Source organism: Balaenoptera acutorostrata, chromosome 6, assembly GCF_949987535.1.
Source record: "Balaenoptera acutorostrata chromosome 6, mBalAcu1.1, whole genome shotgun sequence".
In the NCBI taxonomy this organism is placed as follows: Eukaryota; Metazoa; Chordata; class Mammalia; order Artiodactyla; family Balaenopteridae; genus Balaenoptera; species Balaenoptera acutorostrata.
The window spans coordinates 91,747,122-91,769,506 of NC_080069.1; the positions used below are offsets into that span (position 1 = coordinate 91,747,122).

The window sequence follows — 22,385 nt, forward strand, 5'->3', positions numbered from 1 at the left end:
GAGCGGAGGTGACAGTGCCCTGCCTCGCCGGCTGCCATTGGGCTCAGCATCAACCCAGCGGGGTCTGCTCTCTGCTCATCCCCCCCAGCTCCAGGTCCTCCCATGGGCTCCGCCTGACTCGCCTTTTCTCCTTCCCTGATATCCTGGGTGCTCAGTCTGCCTGTTACCTATTTTTAGGCTTCGTCTGCAAAATGTGAAAACACTTCTTTGCCCAACCCACTTCACAGACCAGTGACCAAGGGTCTGTGAATACACCTGAGAACTACGAAGTGCTGTCGTGTATTGAAAGGCAGGGTGGGGGAGTGGGTGAGACAATAGTTGGTGGTGTTGCCACTAACCTGCTAGGTGACCTTGGGTGCCTTATATAATCTCTCTGGGTTTCTGTTTCCTCATCATTAACATGGAGTTCAGGATAGCACCTATTCCACGGAGTTATTGCGAGGATTCAGTGAATTAACACACACATCTAGCTACCAGCATCACCACTGTTATTACTGTTATTAGCATTATTGCTTGTGATTATCATCACCCCAGGCTCTCCCTAGCCAGGGGGCCCGGTTAGCCAATAACAACCCTTCCTCCTGTTGATAGCCTGTCTGAATTTCCAAATCCTGGTGGTGGGTGGTGAATTCCCCTGGGATGGAGTTGGGGGCAGGTCTGCTCCTTCGTCAACTGTGCAGATGAGTGATGACCAGATGTCACCTCCCCTCTAGCCACACTCCGTCTGCACGAGTGACCTCAGCTGAGCTCCAGCCCCCTTGGCCCATGGGCACAGCCAGCGCAGCTCTGTCCTCTGCCAGGTCTGATTGTGCCTGTCTGGAGTCCCGCTTCCTCCCAGGATGGACACGTAAGGCAGTGAGATGGAGGCGCACAGCCTTAAATCCTTCCCCTAAATCTGCGCTGTCAGGAAACAGCGTTCTCTGCCACTGCTCCGACTGCATAGCTTCTTACCGGGCTGAGCGAACCCTCTGCCTGTCTCGAGACAAACGAGGCCTGGCATCTTATTTGCTAGAAAACCCTTCTTGTCCAGAAGGATAAAAACCTCTGTCCTCAACGCATAAAATGACTGTTTCCAGGTTAGTTTTATTGATAAAATTCACACTAAATCCCACAAAAACATTTCCCTAATAGTGCAGTGAGAGAACTGGAGAAAACTCCAGTTTTCTCAATAGAATCTGCTACCGTGTAGGGAAATCGTACTGTACAGCCACTGCCGTTCAGCTGGCTCTTTCCGACAAAGGCATGTTTAACACTTCTGGGAGAAAGTCGACAAAACTACAACTTCCCTAATCTTGAACTTCTCTAACTGGAGCATCCTAGGAAGACCAGTGTGAGTTAAGAGCAAGGCCCAACACAAGACTACTAAAATATATATTTAACGGTACTTTTATGTAAGGTTCTTCTTTTTGGCAACACGTCACTTTGAAGATCCTCTAGTAACTAGAAGGAGCTATCAGAGTGTTTATTCCCTCCTAGCACTCCTTAGGGAGCTCACTTTAAAGGAGAGATTAAAAATGCAATGTAATTTCTAGGCTGATGGATCATGTAAATGGGGGCTTCTACAATGTGTAGAGAATATACTGGTTTAAACGACCCAACATTTCCCCTTAATTCTGCATATATTAATACACCTAGACAAACTCTTTCACCATTTTTTTCCAGGAGTGAAGACCTTATATTTGGCCCTCCTGAAATAATATATGTCTCAAATGGAAGAAACGGAAATAATGAGACATTCCTGATAGGGAATGTGGAGCCCCGTGGACCTATGATGATTTCCCCGTAACCACCTCGATTTCTTCTCAAGAAGCGCACCTGGGGCAGTAAAGATGTGCTGCCTTGCTGTCCCCGGGGGGGCTGGGAGCAGCATAGGCCTCCCTCCCGCAGGTGCCAGTGCTTACCTCCATGCTGTACCTCTCCACCGTCCTTCTCAGGGGGTCCACAGCCTGCCAGCAAATCAGGATGCACAGGTCAATCAGCAGCATGCCCCCAACGATCACGAGCAGTTTCTGGTCCTTGATGATCTGCAGAGAGGGCAGGGGCAGAAGGGACGTGAGAGAGCTTCCCAAACAGCACCGAGGGGCCAGGTCAGGTGGGTGACTGAATGGCGTCACCCCCAGTTTGAAAATTTCCTCAGACTCCCCAACGCCCACAGGATAAATCCCGCCAAGCTCCTTTGCTTGGCATTCAAGGCCTTTCATGAGCTTGGCTTGTCCATGCCCCAAACACACACATATACTTAGTCAAATTTGAGGACTCCCAGGTTCTGGCCCTGCTGTGATTTTCACCCCAGGCCTTTGTGGGTGCTGGCTCTTTTGTCTGGAACACTCTCTTCTTTCTATGTGGCAAATAATCCTTAGAGACCCAGATTCATTTTGCCTCCTCCACGAAGCCTCCCTAACTCCCAAAGCAGAACTAACTACTCCCATAGCACTCTGTTCCCATACTTAATCATACTTAATACATTCAATACTTATAATTATGAATAGTAATAGTAGTAACTACAAGAAGGAGAATAAATACAAATGCTAACATTTAGTGAACACTTACACTGTGCCTACCTCTAGGTTGATTGTTTTACATACAGCATCTCATACAAAGGCAGATACTATTATTATTCCCAATTTTCAGATGAAGAAGCTGAGGCTAGTGCTGGCGGCCAAGTAACTTGCTCAGTGGAATATAGATTCTAAGAGGTGAAGCCTAGATTGGAACCAAGCTCCTCCTCTCTCCAGAGTGCACACCCTCAAACATTTACAGCACCTACCACGCTCTACAGTGACCAGATGCTATATTAAGTTGTATACACATCTGCCCTCCTCAGTAAACTGGAGAACCCCTGACAAAAGGGAAGCCTGTTTTATTTATTTGTTTGCCCTCAGCACCTAGCAGGGCCTGGCATGCAGTCGATACTTAGAAGTTTGCCTGGTTGAATTGAGATGAAGGAATATATAAAGAAGAAATATAATTCCCATCCCACTTTGCAGCTTGGGGTATCTTTATTACACTGTGAAGTTCCCACCCCACTTTATGTCCGTTTGATGGGCATTGGCCTGGGGACAAATGCTGTCAGGGGCAAAGCTAAACTGTATTTCACTCACTGCACATTTATGTGTCCTCACCCCCCGCCCCAATGCCAAACAAAAGCTAATGTGATGAAGTAGTTCTAGAAAAGACTATAGAAAAATAAACAAAACTGAAGCAGAAACTTAAGAAATATCGCCAGGTCTGGCTTTTAATGATTAAAGCCATCCTTAAAGGAGAAACAGACACTCAAGAGACTTCTCTGTGGCCAAACTGTGAAAAGAACAAGAAAGTACTGCTGAGTTACTGCCAAAGAGATCATATCCACTGAGACCACTTTACCTGGGGGTGGGGCACTGGCAAAGCCCCCTCTGAGATTTTTCAGAAGCATTCAGTGCACCGCTGATGGCTTGCAGAAACCTGGTTTAACCCTTGCCCTCAGGGGAACCAGGCAGCTCCCTGTTAGCCTTGAGAAATTGTGCCAAAAGGAAGAAATGCCTGAGGAGCTTAGGACTTGGAGGACAGGCTGGAAGGGGCCTCCCTGCTTGATGCTCACCCAGGGCTGTTTGAGCCCCAGGCATTTGCACACACTGTACCTGACCCCTGGAAGTTCTTTCCCCCACTTTTCTGCTGGTGCCCTCCTACCCTGATTTCAAGATTGAGCCTGAGCAGCTGCTCCTCTGTGAATCCGGGCGTGCCCTGCATGGGGCCCACGCTGCAACCGTGTTCCTATCAGAACCGAGGCAGCGACCATCCAGTCTCCCCTCTGTGCCCTGGTGCCTTGTGCAGGGGCTGGCTCTCAAACTTCCTTGAGGAACGTGTGGAGAATGAATGAGCTCTCGGGAAAAGGCCAGGGGAAAGTGGTGCTGTTGAGCAAGTTCAAGGTCACTGTCTCCTGCCTAGGGCTCAGGTTCTACTTCCTATAAGGCACCACCTGCCGCAGGTTCCTATCCTTTCCCAGGCATTTGTAGGTGCTGGTTCTTTCGTCTGAAACACCCTGTTCTTTCTGTGAGAGGCTCTGTGTGGCTGGGTGTGCATGGGGTCGGTTGGGGGTGGCTGGAAACAGGGCTAGCTGGAGGGAGAGAGCCTGCGCGACATGTGATGGAGCCTCATGTGGGACCACTGGAGGTTTAAGCATCTTTAAGCATCAGCGTGACGGGGAGCTCTGCAGCATTAAGGGGTGAACCTGAGGCGGGATCCTGCAGTAGGAGGCCAGTTAGGAGCTGGGGCCATTGTCCTGATGAGGAAGGGGGAGGCCTGATCCAGAGCAGTGACTACCAGACGGACAGGAGGATGCAGATGCCACAAACACCGGGCAGGCAGAGTTGCGGGCCTCAGCCTCTCAGTCCTCTCCCCCTCCCCAAACTTCCCCAACCAGCAAGTGCCAGCACCTCCAGGTCCCTCCCTCTCTGCCAAGTCTTTCCCATGAGACATAAGGGGTACTACTCTCCCCACAGTCTAACTCCAAGGAGGCAGTGAACTTGAACTTGCTCAGCAGTACCACTTTCTCCTGGCCTCCTCCTGAGAACTCATGCATACAGGAGTACGGACCACCTTACACTCCAGCACACCACACCTCAGGTCTGTTGGGACTGCACAGTCTACACTGGACAAGAAGTAGTACATTGAAGGGCAGGGCTGAGAAACATGGGTTGGGGCCACCCTCAGTGAGCCCCTACAGGGGAGAGACCTCCCTTCTGAGTGGATGCCGCCCCTCTCCTGCTGCTGCCTGAATAGGGAAGGCACGCATGCGGCACAGAAGATGAGCATCAGAATTTCTCTCTGGTAAATATGAGAGTCAAGTCCTCCCAATTTTAAGGCTCAAGTATGAAGTGTGAGGTAGCAGAGTAGCAGTGGAAAGACAGGACCTGGGATTATGTGGACCTGGACTGGAGTCCTGGCTCCATCCCTTGTGACCTGGGTGTGACCCTAACAAATCACTTCCTCTCTCATTCTGCATTTCTGATTTGTAAAATGGCAAGGAGTGGGGAGGCTCATGTAATATCCCTAAGTATGGTGCAAAAAAAGAACACAGTTGTGGATCTAGAAGACCTCACTCTAATCCCAGCTCTTGTGAAATGTCATCTTGATCAAGCTGTATGACTCTGTTAGGCTTATTTCCTCCTCTAAAAGTGAGGCCAGTGAGCTCTAAGCTGCAGAGTTGGTATAAGAGTGAAATGAGATGATGTATGGAAAGCACCTAGCACAACATCTGGCTCAGAGAAGATGCTCAACAAATGGGCTGTGTGGCTACCATTACTTGGATTTTGAGAATGCATGGTTCTGTGTTTATGTGGAGGACAGTGACATCTAGGGGCAAAGTGTGATACTGCACCTCAGCTCCGCTAGACTCAGGGCTAATCATCGCACAGATGGACCCAAGGTGGGAAGATCCTGAGAGTAACAGGAGAGGACATGTCTAATTTCCTTTTGGTACCATTTCCAAAGCCTGGCACTTGACCATTGTTTGTGACTAAATGGATTTAGTCTAAGTAGTTATGGATCACATTTGATTTATTAATCACAGGAACATTTATTGAGTGCCTACTCTGAATCAGGTTCTTTTCTAGGCACTAGGGCTGCAGCAGTGAGCAAAACATAAATATCCTACATTCATAGAGCATGCATGATAGGGGGAGACTAATAATGAATAATTATACAGATACCCCATACGTACACACAATACAATGCTAAAGAGAGGTGACAAAATAATCTTCTAAAAAAGATCTAAAAATTTAAATTTAAAAAATAGCACTGACCTAACCATACAAAGTCTGAGCACCATAGAATACTAGAATTAGGCAAGGCCATGTCTCTAGTCTCACCTCAGCTTCCCTGACTTCCTTTCTTATTTTTCAGCTTTCTCTTCAAAAGCTGCACAAACTTTCCTTGGTTATGTCAGTGCACATTGATGCCATGAAACTCAGTTCTCTCTCTGAGGCTAGGAGGTTACTTGTGTTCCATTCTCACTGAGTGAGAGATGAGAGTGAAGGCACCCAGGAACGATTAAGCACCCAGTTCTGGCAACAGATCTGAGTTTGAATCTTACTAACTAGCTGGGAGACCTTGGTAAGTTTCCTAACCCATCTGAGCCAGTTTCCTCATCTACACAATGGGGAACGATGACCACACAAACCACTAGATTACCAGAGCCTGGCTTACAATTACTGTTCAACAGATGTTAGCTATTGCTGTTAAACATCACTTCCCATGGTTGTTTAGAGCAGAGATCAGCAAACTACGAATTTGGCTCACTGTTTGTCTTTGTAAATAAAGTTTTATTGGAACACAGTCATATCTATTTGTTTATGTGTTTGATTCTGGCTACTTTCATTCTACAATAGCAGAGTTGAGTGGCTGTGACAGAGACTGTATGGCCTGCAAAGCCTAACATATTTACTATCTGACTCTTACAGGAAAAGTTGGCTAACAACTTCTTTTGGGAAAACGGCATTTCTTTATTTCTTCAAAAAACTTCAGATATTTTGACTGATTCAGACTGGCCTTCTACTAGGACTAACTTATTGCCTACTTCCAGGGACACCATTCCAGAGGGAATACAGTGTGAATGGTGCCCCCTGGAGTTGTACAACCAGCGGCCCTGCCTTCCTGCTGTCACTCAGATGACGGACACTCTCTTGGCATTTTCCTGAAGCTGAGCCTGGATGAAGGTCTGAGAGGATGGCCCTATGTTATTATTTGCAACCGTATCAAGTCATATATGTAGTGAAGTTTCTTTGTCCTCAAAAAACATCTGCCCCAAAAACAGATCTCGTCTCTGAGTTACTGCTCTAGTCTCAACATTCCAATTTGTTCCTAGTAAGAGTAAGAGGCAGAATAAAGACTGTGGTAGTGGGCTTCCCTAGTGGCACAGTGGTTAAGAATCCGCCTGCCAATGCAGGAGACACAGGTTCAAGGCCTGGTCCGGGAAGATCCCACACGCCTCAGAGCAACTAAGCCCGTGAGCCACAACTGCTGAGCTGTGCTCTAGAGCCACAATTACTGAAGCCCGTGCGCCTAGAGCCCGTGCTCTGCAACAAGAGAAGCCACTGCAATAGAAGCCCGCACACCGCAACTAGAGAAATCCTGAGCGCAGCAACGAAGACCCAACACAGCCAAAAATAAATAAATTAAAAAAAAAAAAAGACTGTGGTAGTGAGGCTTCTCAATTCAAGATTTTACGATTGATACTATAAAAATACTGAATTTAGAAGCATTAAGTCACCACATGTCAATCCTTCCTTTAATAGGCTTCTTTTTCTTTAATGTCTTTCAAAATGTAGCCATATGGGGTGAAGTTTGTGTATGTGTGTTTGGGGAGGGTGTGACATGGTGGGTGGGGGAGGATGAGGTGGAAGATAGGGAAGGAAGAAAAGGGTAAAAAGACTGAAAAAGAAGTGTGAGATTGCATTTTCAGATTTAGGTAAATCTTGTATATGTGTCAGTAAAAAAAAGATTAAGGGCTTCCCTGGTGGCAGAGTGGCTAAGAATCCACCTGCCAGTGCAGGGGACACGGGTTTGAGCCCTGGTCTGGGAAGATCCCACATGCCGCGGAGCAACTAAGCCCATGTGCCACAACTACTGAAGCCGGCGCGCCTAGAGCCCGTGCTCCACAACAAGAGAAGCCACCGCAATGAGAAGCCCGCGCACCGCAAGGAAGAGTGGCCCCCATTCACGGCAACTAGAGAAAACCCGTGCACAGTAACAAAGACCCAATGCAGCCAAAAGTAAATAAGTAAAATAAATAAATTTTTAAAAGTGCATAAGAAAAAACATTAAAAATAAATTAAGAGGCTCACTTTAAAAAAAGTTTAAACTTAAAAAAAACCCAATAAAACAAAACAATGACAATAAAAACCAACCTTGGGGGGCTTCCCTGGTGGCGCAGTGGTTGAGAATCCGCCTGCCAATGCAGGGGACACGGGTTCGAGCCCTGGTCTGGGAAGATCCCACATGCCGCGGAGCGGCTGGGCCCGTGAGCCACAATTGCTGAGCCTGCGCGTCTGGAGCCTGTGCTCCGCAACAAGAGAGGCCGCGATAGCGAGAGGCCCGCGCACTGCGATGAAGAGTGGCCCCTGCTTGCCACAACTGGAGAAAGCCCTCGCACAGAAACGAAGACCCAACACAGCCATAAATAAAATAAATTAAAAAAAAAAAAAAAAAAAAACCAACCTTGGTTATGTAAAATGCTGGAGTCATGGAGAATTCAATCCCAGCTTTGACCTGTGACTGCCACAACCCTTTAAAAACAATCTGGTTCCCAACTTGAGTTTCTGATCTGTGAAAGGTATAAATTTCTCTTCTATACCCTTAACCTCCTCTAATTTGGCTGATAAATGATACTCAGCTGTAGCGCCACAAGGCTTTTCCTGGAATAACTGTAAAGCCTAGAGCAAAAACTGTCTCACACTGGAAAGTTGTATTCATCTGGCCTAAATCATTTTCACAACAGACTAAACTGGTGACCAAATCTTGTATTCAAAGCCTTCGGCAGTTTCTCAGACAGGCCCCTCCCTGGACTCCTGGGCCCACCACCTGCCTGGGCTCTCACTTTGCCCGGACCCCCGGGGTGGGGAGAGTCCCCTTGTCCCCTTGTCCCAGGCAGCCCAGCAGCTGTGGCCACATCACAGCCCCAACTCCCGTGGCGCTTGCAGACAACTGAACTCCTGAAGTCTTCCCTGGCATGTTTTGTCAATTGTTGCCAGACAATCTGAGTGTTCTTGCTTAGTGATCACATGAGTAATAGAAAATAAAGGCCAGTTCTCCATTGCCAGTAATAATATGCATGAATTACATATTGACACAAAGAAACTAACACTGTGATTCTTCAAAACCAGGATGGACTTGTCATAAATGGCAGAGCCACAGAGCAGGAGGGGCCCAAGAAGTCATGTGGTGCCTGTCAAACTTTGGCTTGCATCAGCTTTGCCAGGAGGGCTGGTGGAAACACACGTTCCTGGGCTCCAGGAACCTGATTCTTAGGGCTGGGGGTGCTGAGAGAATTTCTAACAAGCTCCCAGGTGATGCCAACAATGCTGCCGGTACAGCTTGCACTCGGAGTCGCCCTGATCTAGAGCAGAGGTTTTCCACGCTGGCTGTATATTAGTATCACCTGGGGAGGTCTAGCAACTCCTAATGCTCAGCTCCAGCCTGGGAGGTGTGGGCTGGGCTGGGTTACTTCTTGCAGTTTTCAAAAGCTCCCATTTGATTGTAATGTGCAGCCAGGTCTGAGAAGGACCAGGTGGCCAGGCTCCTCATCTTACAGACAGAAGGGAGTTGTCACAAATGCTCCTGAGGCCCAGTGAGAGGAAGGCCTTCCAGGTGAGCACAGGCAATGGGTGGCAGAGCCGAGCTCTTTCCTCCCTCTAAACGCAGCCCATAGTTGTCCTAAGGTGGTCTGGTGTGGGGCAGGGGGTGGAGAAGGGAGGACAACCCCCCCCATCTGGAGAGCAGCTCCCTGGCAGTAAAGGGGCAGGCAGTGAGGCTGACGAGTGAGAGGTGCCATTGGGCACCAGGCAGAATCACAGCTCAGGAGACAATGCCATTTCAATACTTCCCCATTTTACAGATGAGGAAACAGAGGCCCTGAAAGATGAAGAGGTTTGCTGAAAGACCCATGGCGGGTCAGCAGTGAAGCAGGGAGTAGAAGCCTGCTCTCCTGCTGTGTCTGCTGGCCCTACCACCTCGGGCTCACTTGCTGTCTGCCACAGGTGTGACGGCTTATGACCCAGGTAATCGGATGGCAAATGCAAGTTTGGGATGAAGAACTGGAACAACAGGCACCACGTTCCAGAGTGGGATGAGATCACAGTGCAGGATTTTCAGAGATGTCTGTAAATGGGTTATACACACATCAGGGGTTTAAAAAGTGTGTGTGTGTGGGCGGGTAGAGTTGAATCAAGAAGAGGATTTTTGGAAAGATGAGTCATGATGCTATGTCACCTCATCCCCAGGTGAGACGATGGGGGGTATGCTTCCTCCTTGACCTCAAATCAAGAGGGAGGCTTAAGGAGAGCACTCAGATGGCTTGATTGCTAGGGCTCCCTGCAGGCTGGGGGACCTGGTGAGCTGATGCCTCACTCCTGCCTGAGAAACCCATGGGAGGATGACAGGCCAGTTGCTCCATGGATGGAGCGGAAGAGGGGAAGTGGCTACAGTGGGATCAGCCACAATACTTGAGTTTGTAGGAGCGAAGGATGTGTGAGTGCTTCCTGAGCACCAGGTGTGGGCCCTGGGCCAGGTAGAGCTGTGTGGCCTGCCCAAGGCAAGCTGGAGGGGCGGGCCCAGGAGTGGGGGACTGCCATATGTCTGTGGAAGGAGCCACAAATGGCCAACGGGGGGAGTATTTCACCCATGTCGGGGGCACTCCAGGAGAGTAAATCCCAGTAATGGGGGCTTTGAAAATTCCACAAAAGGACTCCATGAGAGCCTAAAGGGTGTGCTTAACCAATGCCAGGCCCAGCAAGATGGATGCAGCTCCTGGCAAGTGAGGTCTTTCCCGCCCCTTCCACCACTCGAAGCCCCAACTCTGGAGGGTTCAGAAACCTTGGGAATGGGATGAGGAAAAAACTCAGTCTGACAAAAGAGAGAAGCAGCCCATCTGCACCCCTTCTCCCAGGGCAGGTGACTGGCTGCTTCAGGCCAAGCTGGGGAAGGAAGAGGCGATGCCTTTGAAGGCAGTTTGAGGTTTTGAATATTATGATGGACTCCACATATTAGCTGTTGACCAGAGGACCTTCAAAGTCATGAGACTTGCCGGAATTTTTATCTAGGAGCAAGGGAAGAAGAGTGCCAGCCATCGGGAGAGTTAAAAAGGACAGTGCGGGGAAAGTTTCTCTATGACTACATCCTAAGAGTCAAGCTTAATCAACATGATGGTTACAGCCAACCACAGAGGTGGCAACTGCTTTCCTCCCACACGAAGGAAGGGCTCCTGTCCTCTAAGGGCCTCTTTGAAAATGGAAGCATTAAATCAGACCGCTGCCCTGTTTCACTCTCCTCTTTCAAGGGCTCCCCACTGCCCACAAGTTAAAGTTCAGGTTCCTTACCGTGGCTCCTGCCTTCCCCTGTGGCTGCCTCTTGTACCCTTTCCCCATGAACCCCTCAGCCACGTGAGCACACCCCTCCCCTCCCCAGGCCTCCGTGCACACAGTTCCCTCTGGGAGGGGGAAAACTGCCCAGCCTCTGCTTCCCACTCACCCTCCAGGTTTTAGCATAGGTGTCACTTCCTACACCAAGCCCTCCCTGGGTGCTATACCCCAGTATCCCCCATATGCACCCAACCAGCCCTTATCACCGTGCATCGTAAACGCTTTGTTAGCTGTCTGATGTCCCCAGGAGGCTGAAGGTGTTGGGGGCTGTGGTGGGGAGGGGCAGAGGGTTGTGTTTAGCTTGAATCCCCAGCAAATAGCCCAGTGCCTGGCGTACAGTAGGTGCCTCATAAATCTTTTAAAAATAAATACTAAATGAACACTGCAAACACCCTGCAACAGAAGGAGGCATTACCTTCTTCTTCATTTTCACATTTTTGAAGATGGCGTGGACCCTCCATGTCTTTGCAAACATTGCCCCAAAGGCGGTCGTGTAGCCCACGGTGAGAATCCAGGTCCTGACCTAGAGGCCATGAGAAAACAGAGGCATTAACATTTCCCGGGGGACGGACTTCATCATTTAGGAGAGTGTCCCAACAGGGGGACTCTAGATGGGGACAGATGCTCTACTTTACATACTGTAGAGTTTTACTAGCATCAACAGTCCTTCAATCACATTTCAATCTGATAGACGCTTAGTTCTATTGGCCACTCGCCAGACCAGGGCCCTGGGCGCAGAGGCATATGAGATTCAAATCCTGCCTTTCATGGGCCCACAGCCCAGAGGGAGCCAGTCACAGAGAGAGGCACAGAGGGCCCCCAGGACCACTGAGGGGCCACTAAGGGGTTTCAGACCAGCCCTCTGGTCTTCCCTCCCTCCTTTCCTTCTCTGACAGCCTTCTATGTGGGGAGACAGGTCTGCAGAGGTGATCCTAATTGCTGATTTCTCTGCCTCCTCACCCAAGTCTCTAGGAGACGAGGCAGCCCCAGGAACCTCTTCCACAGGACTCCCAGCTCCTGGGTTGTGGGCAGCGGGGAGGGGAGAGCACTGAGCTGCAGGGGCTGAGACTGGGCAGGACAACAGGCCTGCATGGCCCTTCTCCAGCGCTAGTGACCCAGCCACTCTGGTAAAGCAGGGCAGAACTCAGCCAGAACTGGCCCCGGGGATGCCTGACTGGCAGCTGCAGCAGCCCAGCTCCTGGCCATCGTCAGGGGCTGCTCAGTTGTGGGGGAAGGCCAGAGGAGAGGGGCTGTGACCTTTCCACTCCCACCAGGGGCCCGTCTCCTCAGGCCTTTGGAGAAAGAGAGGAGCGATACTGCCTGGGTCCCTGCTCAGGACTGAGGCCTTATCTGGCTCTCACCTGTTCCACAGCACTGAAGTGTGCCCTGATCCCCAGCCCTGGGCTGGTGGCTGCCAGAAACTGCCGGCGCTGATAGGAGCCAACAGCCTGATCCCTGCAGGCTGGGATGGCCGGTCACCACCTGTTAGGTCTTGGGGCCTCCTGGGTGCCCACTCCCCACCTGCACTGCCATCGTGGCCAGACCCCAGCCTCTCCCGAGTCCACCCTCACTGGCTGGTCTGGATACCCTCCAAGACCCAGGAGACTCACCTAGCTCCAGGTTGGTCCCCACATCATGGCCCAGCCCTGGGCTGTATGCCACTGGGTTCTGGGGCCTCCCACTCACTGGGACAAAAAGGCTGTGTGCTCCGTGAGCTCTGGTTCTAGGCTATGGTCTTTCCTCGGCTCTTCCTCAGCTCTGTTGAACTAAGTTCCCTCTGAAAGGTCCCCACCTGCCTCAGCTGAACATAGCAGGAAGGTGGACGTGTTAGGAGAGAGAGAGACAGGTGGGCTGGAGTGGACAGGCCGGGCCCTCTGTGTCCACAGCCCAGCAGGTTTGCCCGCCTCAGCGCTCCCATCCAGCCCAGGGCTGCAGGCAGCCATGTAGGAGGTTCCCAGACATGCTCCCTTCAGGGAGTCCCTTCACAGTGCCTTTCTAGCAACTTGGTTCTCCAGCTTTTCAGAGACAGGGCATTTCCCCTTTCCATTTTATCTGTAAAAATAGGAACTGGTTGGGTAGATGGCAAGACCAACCCCCTAAGGAAGGACAACAGCATTACCTCGATTGTTCAGAAACACAGATGGGTGAGGTGTGAATGCTGACAATGGTAAGGGTGAGGACTTAACCTTCTTTTTTTTTTTTTTTTTAATTTCAAAAATTTCAGACAGGCAAGAACGAATCACATTACTTTAGAGAAGGTGTAGGATGGCCACGTCGTTACCCGTATTATAAAACAAGGACGGAAGAAAAGTAACAGAATAGAGACAGGGAAGGAGCCAATTATTTGGAATTTAGACCTGAGCTTATTCAATGACCAGATCACACATTCCTAGCCTGTCAGAGTTGCACAGGACCTTACAGATCATTTCATTCATTCATTCATTTGTTCACCTGTTCATTCAATAAGGATTACTGGGCCAGAAACGAAGTATATAATGATAAAAACAAACAAATAAAACAACAACAACAACCAAAACCAGGGTGATTTTTTGGAGTCATCAACTGAGTTGAGAAAACCCCTTTGTAGATGAAGAAACTGAGACTCGGGGCATTAAGGTATTTCTCTCAACCACACCACCCAGCTCCAGAGCAGAGCCTGGAAGTCAAGGCCTTGACCCAGTCCAGCCCTCTCTCCCCCACATCACGCCGCCTGCTCCTCAGAGAGTCTCCTTACCCCAGTCAGGTCCATCCCCGCCCGGGGGGGAAGCTGTCAAAGCGACAGCACACTGGCGGAGTAGCTGACCAGCCTGAGAACTGGCTGATTTCAACACACTTTTAGAGCTAATGGTTGACACGACTGTGAAGACCAATGGTCTCCAAGCCCTTTTGATCATGTCCCCCTATCAGAAAAACAATTTTAAACACGAACATATACAAAACAAGGAAATTTTTTAAAGGATAGTAAGAGATGAAATAATATTATTTTTACCTCATAATGTGGCAGACAAAGATCTCTTATTTTGGGTTAAAGTATTACTCCAATATGCTTCGCATTATTATATTTGCTTTGACTTATATTTTCTTTGGCATAATCATTTTCAGGCCACTTGTCTATTTTGTAGGGCCAAATTCATAAAGACGCAATAATACAAGTGAGTTAAGTTAGTAAAAACTCGATGATGTAAATTTAACCTGGCAACTGGAAATGGCAATATGTTGCCATAAACTGAAAGCAAAGAATGGGTGAGGATGCCCGGCCAGAAAAGACGTAACCTAGCAGGCCCAAGACCTGCTGGCAAGGTTTGCTTAAGCTGGTGTCTGAGAACTTGCATTTGGGGAGGGTTCCCACCATTCCCTCAATGATAAGAGTGACTCTGTGCCTGAAGGGTTTGTGCAAACAGCGTGATTTATGCCACACATCTGCTTTCCTTCTGAGAGCCTGGAATTTTGGTATGTGCTCAGTAGAGGGTACCCAGGTGACCGGACCCCAGTAAAAACCCTGGGGGCTGAGTGTCCAGTGAGCTTCCCTGGTACACATTTCATGTGTTGTCACAAGTCGTTGCTGGGGTATTAAGTGCACCCTGTGTGACTCCACTGGGAGAGGCTCTGGGAAGCTTGCACCTGATTCCCTGTGACTTCACCCTGTGTGCCTTTTCGCTTTGCTGATTTTGCTTTATGTTCTTTCTCTGTAATTAATCATTGCTGTGAGTACAATTCTATACTGAGTCCTCCTAGAGAATCACTGAACGGGGTGTTGTCCTGGGGATCCTGGACACAATGCCCTGTGGCTGGCTGGTGTCACAGACTGACCAACCACTCCGTTCTCAGGAGAGTTCCTGCATGAGACCACCAGACACACCCACTGGGCCAGGGCCCCGGGGTCAGTCCGAGTATTAAATATTAGTAAAGCTTAATTTCTTTCATTTTTTTTTTTTTACATAAAAAAGTAAACAAAGGCTGTAATATATTCTTCCACAAGATGATCCCAGTGGGTTCACATCCCATTTGGAGACAGCTCTTCAGACAATGATGAAACAACACTAGAAGAAATACTCCGGAAAGCAGGACAGGGGGACCCCTACCAGCAGAGCCACCTACCCCCGGCTGCCTCTGCTCAGGGTCATCCCTGTGCAAAAGGAGGTGTTATTTCTCCCTCCACTCCTCCACCATCGTCTTTTTTTGTTTGTTTGTTTGTTTGAATTTATTTTATTTATTTTATTTTTGGCTGCATTGGGTCTTCGTTGCTGCACGCGGGCTTTCTCTAATTGCGATGAGCAGGGGCTACTCTTCGTTGAGGTGCACGGGCTTCTCATTGCGGCGGCTTCTCTTGTTGCAGCGCACAGGCTCTAGGCACGCGGGCTTCAGTAGTTGTGGCATGCGGGCTCAGTAGTTGTGGCTCGCGGGCTCCAGAGCACAGGCTCAGTAGTTGTGGTGCACTGGCTTAGCTGCTCTGCGGCATGTGGGATCTTCCTGGACCAGGGCTCGAACCCGTGTCCCTGCATTGGCAGGCGGATTCTTAAACCACTGCACCACCAGGGAAGTCCCACCATTGTTTTAAGATGGAAATGGACCCTGGGGTTCAGTCCTGGACCCTCTTTGTCCTAAAAGGGCTCTCCCTGGGTTATCACTCCCACTCTCAGGCTTCAACCATTTTCCTTGTGCTGACAATTCCTTTATCTCTTTCCCTGTTCCTATTTCTCTTCTGAGTTCCAGACCTGCATATGCCACTGTCACTGGAGACCTAGTTGACACTTAGGTGTCCCATAAAACCTTCACACTCCAGAGCCAGAGCTGAGCCCATCAGCCCTTCCGCTGAGTAGCTCCATTTCCTCCCGACTCAGGGATGGTGCCACTATCCACCTGTCACCCAAGTTAGGGACCTGGAAGTCCCCCAGGAATCCTCCCCTACCCTCACTTGCATATTCAGTCCCCAGGCCCATCTCCTTCTGCTGAACCACCCCCAGACCCGTTCTCTGCCCTTCCCACGCCCGGAGAGGTGGGGCCCCATGCCTGCACCTCCCAGGTTCCCGTGCCCTCTGGCTTCTGGCTGGATGGAGGGCACCATCAGGAGATTGGAGGGGTCAGGAGAGAGAAGACGGAGTATGTGCTCCCTGCAGCCACTGCTTCTGTGCTGTCTCTGGCTGTAGCTGGGCTCCTCACGTGGCTCTGGCCCTCTCTGGGCTCAGGAAGAGGCCTAGGGGTGGTGAGGGCTTCCTGCGGTTGCCTCAACACCTGTATTTTCTTTCTTAACCCCACCTACACCTCTGTAGGTGGTCCCTTCACTGGAGTCTCTCCATGTGAAGCACCGGGGTGGGCTCTGTTTGCTGCCAGGGCTATGCCTGATGACCATCTTACTCCCGTGTCTCCTGTTAGTACACCCCTCCTCTCTGTTCCTGTGGTGTCATCCAGATTAGTCATTACGAGCAGGGACTCTGGAGCCAGACTGACAGGAGTTCAAGTCCTGGCTTTGTCACTATCTGCGTGAACCTGGGCAGGTCACGTAACCTCCTTGAGCCTCAGTTTCCTCATCTGTGAAATGGGGGTAACTAATGCCTCTGACTTTGTGGAGTGGTTGTGTGGATGAGATGAAAGAAGGTATGTAAAGGGCTGAGGTTCTTAATCAATATCCGATTTTTGTCCACGAGTTCCTTATCACTGCTCACTGGACCACTGCAGGAGCCTCCAGCTGGTCTCCCGCCTCTCCCCTCACCTGCTGCTCATCCGTCAAACACCTCCAAGAGGGACTGTTCTCCAGTGCAAATCTAAGCAAGTCTCCTTGAGCTTAAACCCTTTACTGCCCCATTGAGCCCGCAGGTTAAACTCCAGATTCTTGGCAGGGTGTGGCACCCAACACCCACACCTCTCCAGCCACTGCCCACATAGCATTTCACACCCAAGCATTTCCACGCTGCTTAAACGTCCCCACACATCACACTGGCTCACGCTGCGGGCCTGGCACTGGCTATTTCCTCCACTCATCATGCCATCCTCTCTCTAAGCTCTTCACAGATTCTCCTTTGTCCTCCAAAATCCAGATTCGTGGGCCACCTCCTCTGAGAAGCCCCTCCCAGAGCTTGCAAGGAGGTCACAGCTGCCTCCTCCCTGAGATTTCTGTCCTCATGCATGTTTCTGCTGTGCTGGTCATGCATGTTTCTGAGATGATGTCCACTTGATTACCTGCCTGCCTCTCCCACGAGATGGGTGCAGGGCCTACACTGCCCACCTTTAAATCTCTGGATCCAGCACTGAGGGGGTGATTGGGCTGGGTGGGCCCGCTTAGATGGTAATGAGATCTTTGTCACCAAAAATGTGCAAGCTGAGTTTGAGCAAGCACACGAAAGGAAGACTGCAGACAGAACTGGAGAACTGGATGGCCAAAGAGGCTGAGCTTATGGCCTCAGTGGTCCCTTCCTCGCAATGGAATATGCTGTCCGGGAGGTAGTGAGCTCCCCATCACTCCATGGATTCAAGCAGAGCTTGGAGGACGCCATATCAGGGTGCTATAGGGGCACCTCCTGCGCTGAGGGAAGTTTCATTTGATGATGTCCGAAGTATCTCCCTTCTGGGTGGCTCTATGATGCCAAATAAACTAGAAGGTTCTGCAAGGTTCAAATGATTCTGTTTTCTCTAATGATTACATCACCTCTAACACAAGTCTCTACCGATTCATCAACATAAGACAAACAGCTACTTCACTCTCTCTCCCAAAGTCTTAAACACATTTATTCTAATGTTAATGTCTTTCCTTTTATCTCCTTAGCCATAAAGCCCCCGGCCCCCTCTGCACACAACCTGACATGCAACCATGGGGAAGAGGAATTTTAGGCAGGCAATGCCCATCTCAGTCTCAACTACGAAAAAGGAAAAAGCAATTAGAGCACATCTCCAGATGGAAGGAAAATCTACACCCGGAACAATTCTGCTTAGCTGCTCATTCAATTGATTTTGGGAAGGCCTGCTTGCCAGAGTGAAGGGCTTTCACGGCTCTTTTGGGGACCAGCAGGAAGAGGAACACACAGCCTCTCTTGCAGGTCTGCTCTGATGATGACTGGGTTGGAGGAAGCCTTGTCGGCTGGCTGGATGTTGGGGGGTGAGTCGTTTTCCTGCTGTCCAGAAAGGTTCGAAAAAGGGCCTTTTGTTTCATTCTGACTGTTCACCCCAGATGATCAATAGTGAGAAGGCAGGCAAGGGAGACCCAGACTATCTAAAAGCAAGCCCCAGACCTCCGTTACCCTGAGGCGTTACAGTCTGGAGCTGAAAGGTGAGACTTCAGCCTGGGATCTCCAGGGCCTGCCTGTCTTTCTGGAGGGAGAGGTGGTGAAGAGATTCGGAGTGTTTCCCAAGGCAATATGCCTCTGAAGAGCGTGCTCTAGAAATAGCTCCAGAAGACTCTGTCTTACCCAGGGTCCTTTAAGTAAGATCTGCATAGAAAATGCCTTCTAGAGTTTAGAGTACAGCAAAGACTTTCTGGGGGAACAATTCAAGGGCCCACAGGAGATTCTGGGCACAAACAAGAGTACTTTGGGACCCAAGTTAGGGCCAATGGGGCATCTTAGGAGATCTGGGGCAAATCAGAGGAAGCCGCTCACTGTAGGAGGAGGAGTTTCCAACAGGTACCCCCTCGAGGCCCTTTTTGAAAGGCCCCCACCTCCTTAAGACCCTATCAGCTGAAGAACTCGACTCAGAGAGCAGATCGCAGGCTGTATTCAGTTCCCGCCCACTCCTGATGCCAACACCCTTGTGCAGTGCACAAAATGCATAACCGTACTTGGTGGCCTTGGCTCAGGCAATGGAACAGGGAGGAGGCCCTTCTTCCCCTTCCCCACACAACCCTCACAGGTACATCAGTGACTGGAGGTTAGGGAGCTTTCTGGAAGCACAGCATTCTCGAGATGGGCAGTGGTAGCAGGGGGTGTGGGTGTGTGCTGGGGAGGGGGCTGATGTGCACCTCCATGCAGCTCTGTGGACTGAAGGTGTGGATGAGTGGGTGTGGAGGCAGGAGAGGAAGTGAGGTAGGAGGTGTATAGGCCTCAGGCTGAGCAGCTGCAACTGGTCTCCTGCTGATACTTCAAGATAAGAGACCAGCTGGAGCACTGGGCCCGGATTAGGTGAAAGGCAAAGTGACCACAACTTCTTCATTCTTGTGGTCAATAGGATTTCCCAGTCTGACACATGCACAGAAGGGGTCCTCAGTCTAGGAGAGGGACGAAAGGAGGGAGGAAGTGCCGGTCCGTAATGTCCTGCCAACCTCCCAGAAACCTTTGTGCTGGAATCCATCTTGGCTGAGAGATGTGTGGGCACACCAGGAAGGACCCAGTGTCGGATCAAATATGGGCACAAGCGAGATGACTGGCCAGAGACAACTGGAAAACTGCCCGCATATAAGCAACCTAAGCCGCCCCTATCGTGTACAACACACTCCAAGTTCACCTGTGTGCTCTTCCACATGTACTTTGCTTCTAATAAACACTGTCTCTATTTCACAATCTTGGTCTCTTTGCTGAATTCTTTCTTCAAAGAAGACAAGGACTGAGGTCCTTCTTCCAGCCATTCCACCACTGGAATCAGAAGGAGAGATGGATATGCCACTGAGACTGCAGCTGCTAGGAACTTTGTGAGCAAATAGGAGGCATCTTTCAGGACTTCCATTAATAACTGCAGCTCCTTCTGAGGGGTCTCCTATTCTAAGCCTTCCCTGATTGGTCCCTCCGCTCCCTCCCCTAGGCCTGTCTCCATCAGAGCATACAACACACCGAATGGGAGTTATTTGTTTAACTACATCTTCCCATCTTCCTATCTACGCTGCTAACTCCCCGAGGGCAGTGATCTGTGTCCAGCTCTGTGCCTGCAGAGCCTCACACATAGTAGGTACCTGGGAAATGTTACCACATGAATGAATCATAAGACAAGGGCTGGGGCTTGCAGTAATCCACATGAGGGTGTGTGGGATGGGGGGACATCATCTGTACATTTGCTGGAGGGTCTGGGGTGCCCCTGGCACCCTCCTCAGCCCCCTCCTCTGCAAGCCAGAGGTCTAGGGAGCCCTTCACAACTGAAGACCCCTGATGGCTAAGAACAAAGGAGATGGGGGTGGGGAGGCTGCGGCCTGTCCAGGACCCTAATTGGCCCAAACAGGACTTGCCAGCACCAGTTCCTTCAGCCACATCCCTAAGTTGATCTAAATCTGCCAGGAAAGGTCACCATCAAACCCTGTGGGCATCCCCTGGCCCCGCTTTCCAGCTACCTTCTGAAATCACAAAGCACTTTACCATATGGCCAGCCACAGCAACATGGGATCACATGCTGAAATAGCCCCCAAACCACATTTTTATATCAGATTATCTCTCAACTGTCTCAAAAAAAAAAAAAAAATTTGCCAAGCAAAAAAATATCACAGACATTTATGGCCTTTTACTTGAAAACATCATTAATTCCTACCACTCTTGAACTTACTGGGAGGCCAGTTGGGTGTTCCCAGGTAGCCTTTGCCTTTTGAGTCAGAGTTATAAAATCCTAGCATCTCTGGGAGGGCTGGAAGAGGACGTCGTGCTTCCAAATCCAGTATCCGGACCCCCACTATTCCATCCTTTCCCAGCTGCTGCCTATCCGGAGCTCATTTATATACCTCTTGTGAGCAGGGTGGATGGCTGAGAGCATGCTTCAGGATCCAGAACCCAGCACTCCATCCTGTGATGGGATGGCCCTGCTTCCTGAGATTCCAGGGTGGAGGGCTAGGATCGTCTTTCCTTCTCCAGCTGATTCTCATGGGACAGGGTTTCTGGTGCTTCCATTTCCTTATATCATCAGTCTCCAAGAGACAAACTCAAAAATAAGCATGGGTTCTAATCTTGACCTCACTACTCTAAGTGTGGTCTGTGGACGCAGCATCAGCAGCACCTTGGAGCTTGTTAGAGCTGCGGCACCGCCAGCCACCCCAGACCTACTGAGCCGAAATCTGCATTCACCAAGATCTCCAGGTGATTCACGTGTCCTTTGAGCAGCACTGTCTGTGTGGGCAGAAGTCAGGGCGGTGGTTACTCTTGGGAGGGGGGTGCAGATAGTAACTGGAAGGGGGTAGGAAGGGCTTCTGGGATGCTGGTAATGGCCTGTTTCTTGATCTGGATTCACAGCTGAATCCAGTTTACGAAAATTCATTGAGCTATACGCTTATGAAATGTGTATGTGTATATGTACTCTAATAAAAGGTAAAAAAATAAATAAAGGAGTCAGGAATCTCAGCAAGTGGAGGCAGCTGGGAGATAAAGCTGAGCCACGCTCCTCGGTGCTGCCATCAGAGCAGCCCTGGGCTGAACTGGCTTCTCCTAGTTCTCACATCAGATTCCAGTGACTGGGGACTCATGTCCAAGAGATCCCACCTGCGTCATTCTTACCTCCCTCCCAGCCTGCCCTGAGGCCCCTTTCAGCACTCAAGGTGGCCGAGGTACAGCAGCTTGGCTTTGACTTAGGCCCTGAGTCTGTCCCCGACCCAGATCTAGCAAAGCAAGGGCATGTAAAGCTGGAAGTTGCCATGGACATACCTACACGCAATCAACCAGCATCAACCCCAGTTTTCCAGCCTCTTCTTCATGCCAAGTTTGCTCTGCTTTATTAGTATCTCTCTTAGCTGTGTCCAGAGGTGAACACAGTTACTCAGACATAGTCCCATCATTCACTCATTCATTCATTCATTCATAATGATAATGGCTAGCATTTACTGAATCTTGTTATGTGGCAGGCACTAAGTGCTTTACATGCACTATCTCATTTAACCCTCACAATCCTATGAGTATGCCCATTTTACAGAGGAGTAAACTAAAGCTCAGAGATGTTAAGTAACTTCAAGTCACACAGCAGGGAAGTAGTGTAGCTAAGGATTTGAATGCAAGCATTCTGACTGAAATTCTCTTATATGCCAGGCACTATGATATACTTTGGGGATGTATCAAAAATGAATGAATAAATATACTAAAATGACTGAATTATACACCTTAACAGGGTGAATTTTATGGTATGTGAATTACAGTAGGTCTCCGTTTCTGTGGGTTCCACATCTACGGATTCAACCAACGGGGAGGAAATTGAAAATATTTTTAAAAAAATTCTAGAAAGTTCCAAAACCCAAAACTTGAATTTGCCACACCAGCAACTATTTACATAGCATTTACATTGGATTTACAACTATTTACATAGCATTTGCATTGTATTAGGTATTATAAATAATCTAGAGATGATTTAAAGTATATGGGAGGATTGCTTATAACCTATGCAAAT

The 22,385-nt window shown here is 49.6% G+C and overlaps 1 protein-coding gene across 1 annotated transcript in view; it reads right to left on the reverse strand.

Moving 5' to 3' along the window:
• GABBR2 (gamma-aminobutyric acid type B receptor subunit 2) overlaps window positions 1-22,385 on the reverse strand; it is a 369,399-nt gene that overhangs the window by 52,932 nt on the left and 294,082 nt on the right. The window contains exons 12-13 of the mRNA XM_007197049.3: window positions 11,530-11,637; window positions 1,902-2,024 (exon numbers count right to left, since the gene is read on the reverse strand). Of these exons, the coding sequence (XP_007197111.2) occupies window positions 1,902-2,024; window positions 11,530-11,637 (231 nt within the window). The remainder of the gene's footprint in view (window positions 1-1,901; window positions 2,025-11,529; window positions 11,638-22,385) is intronic.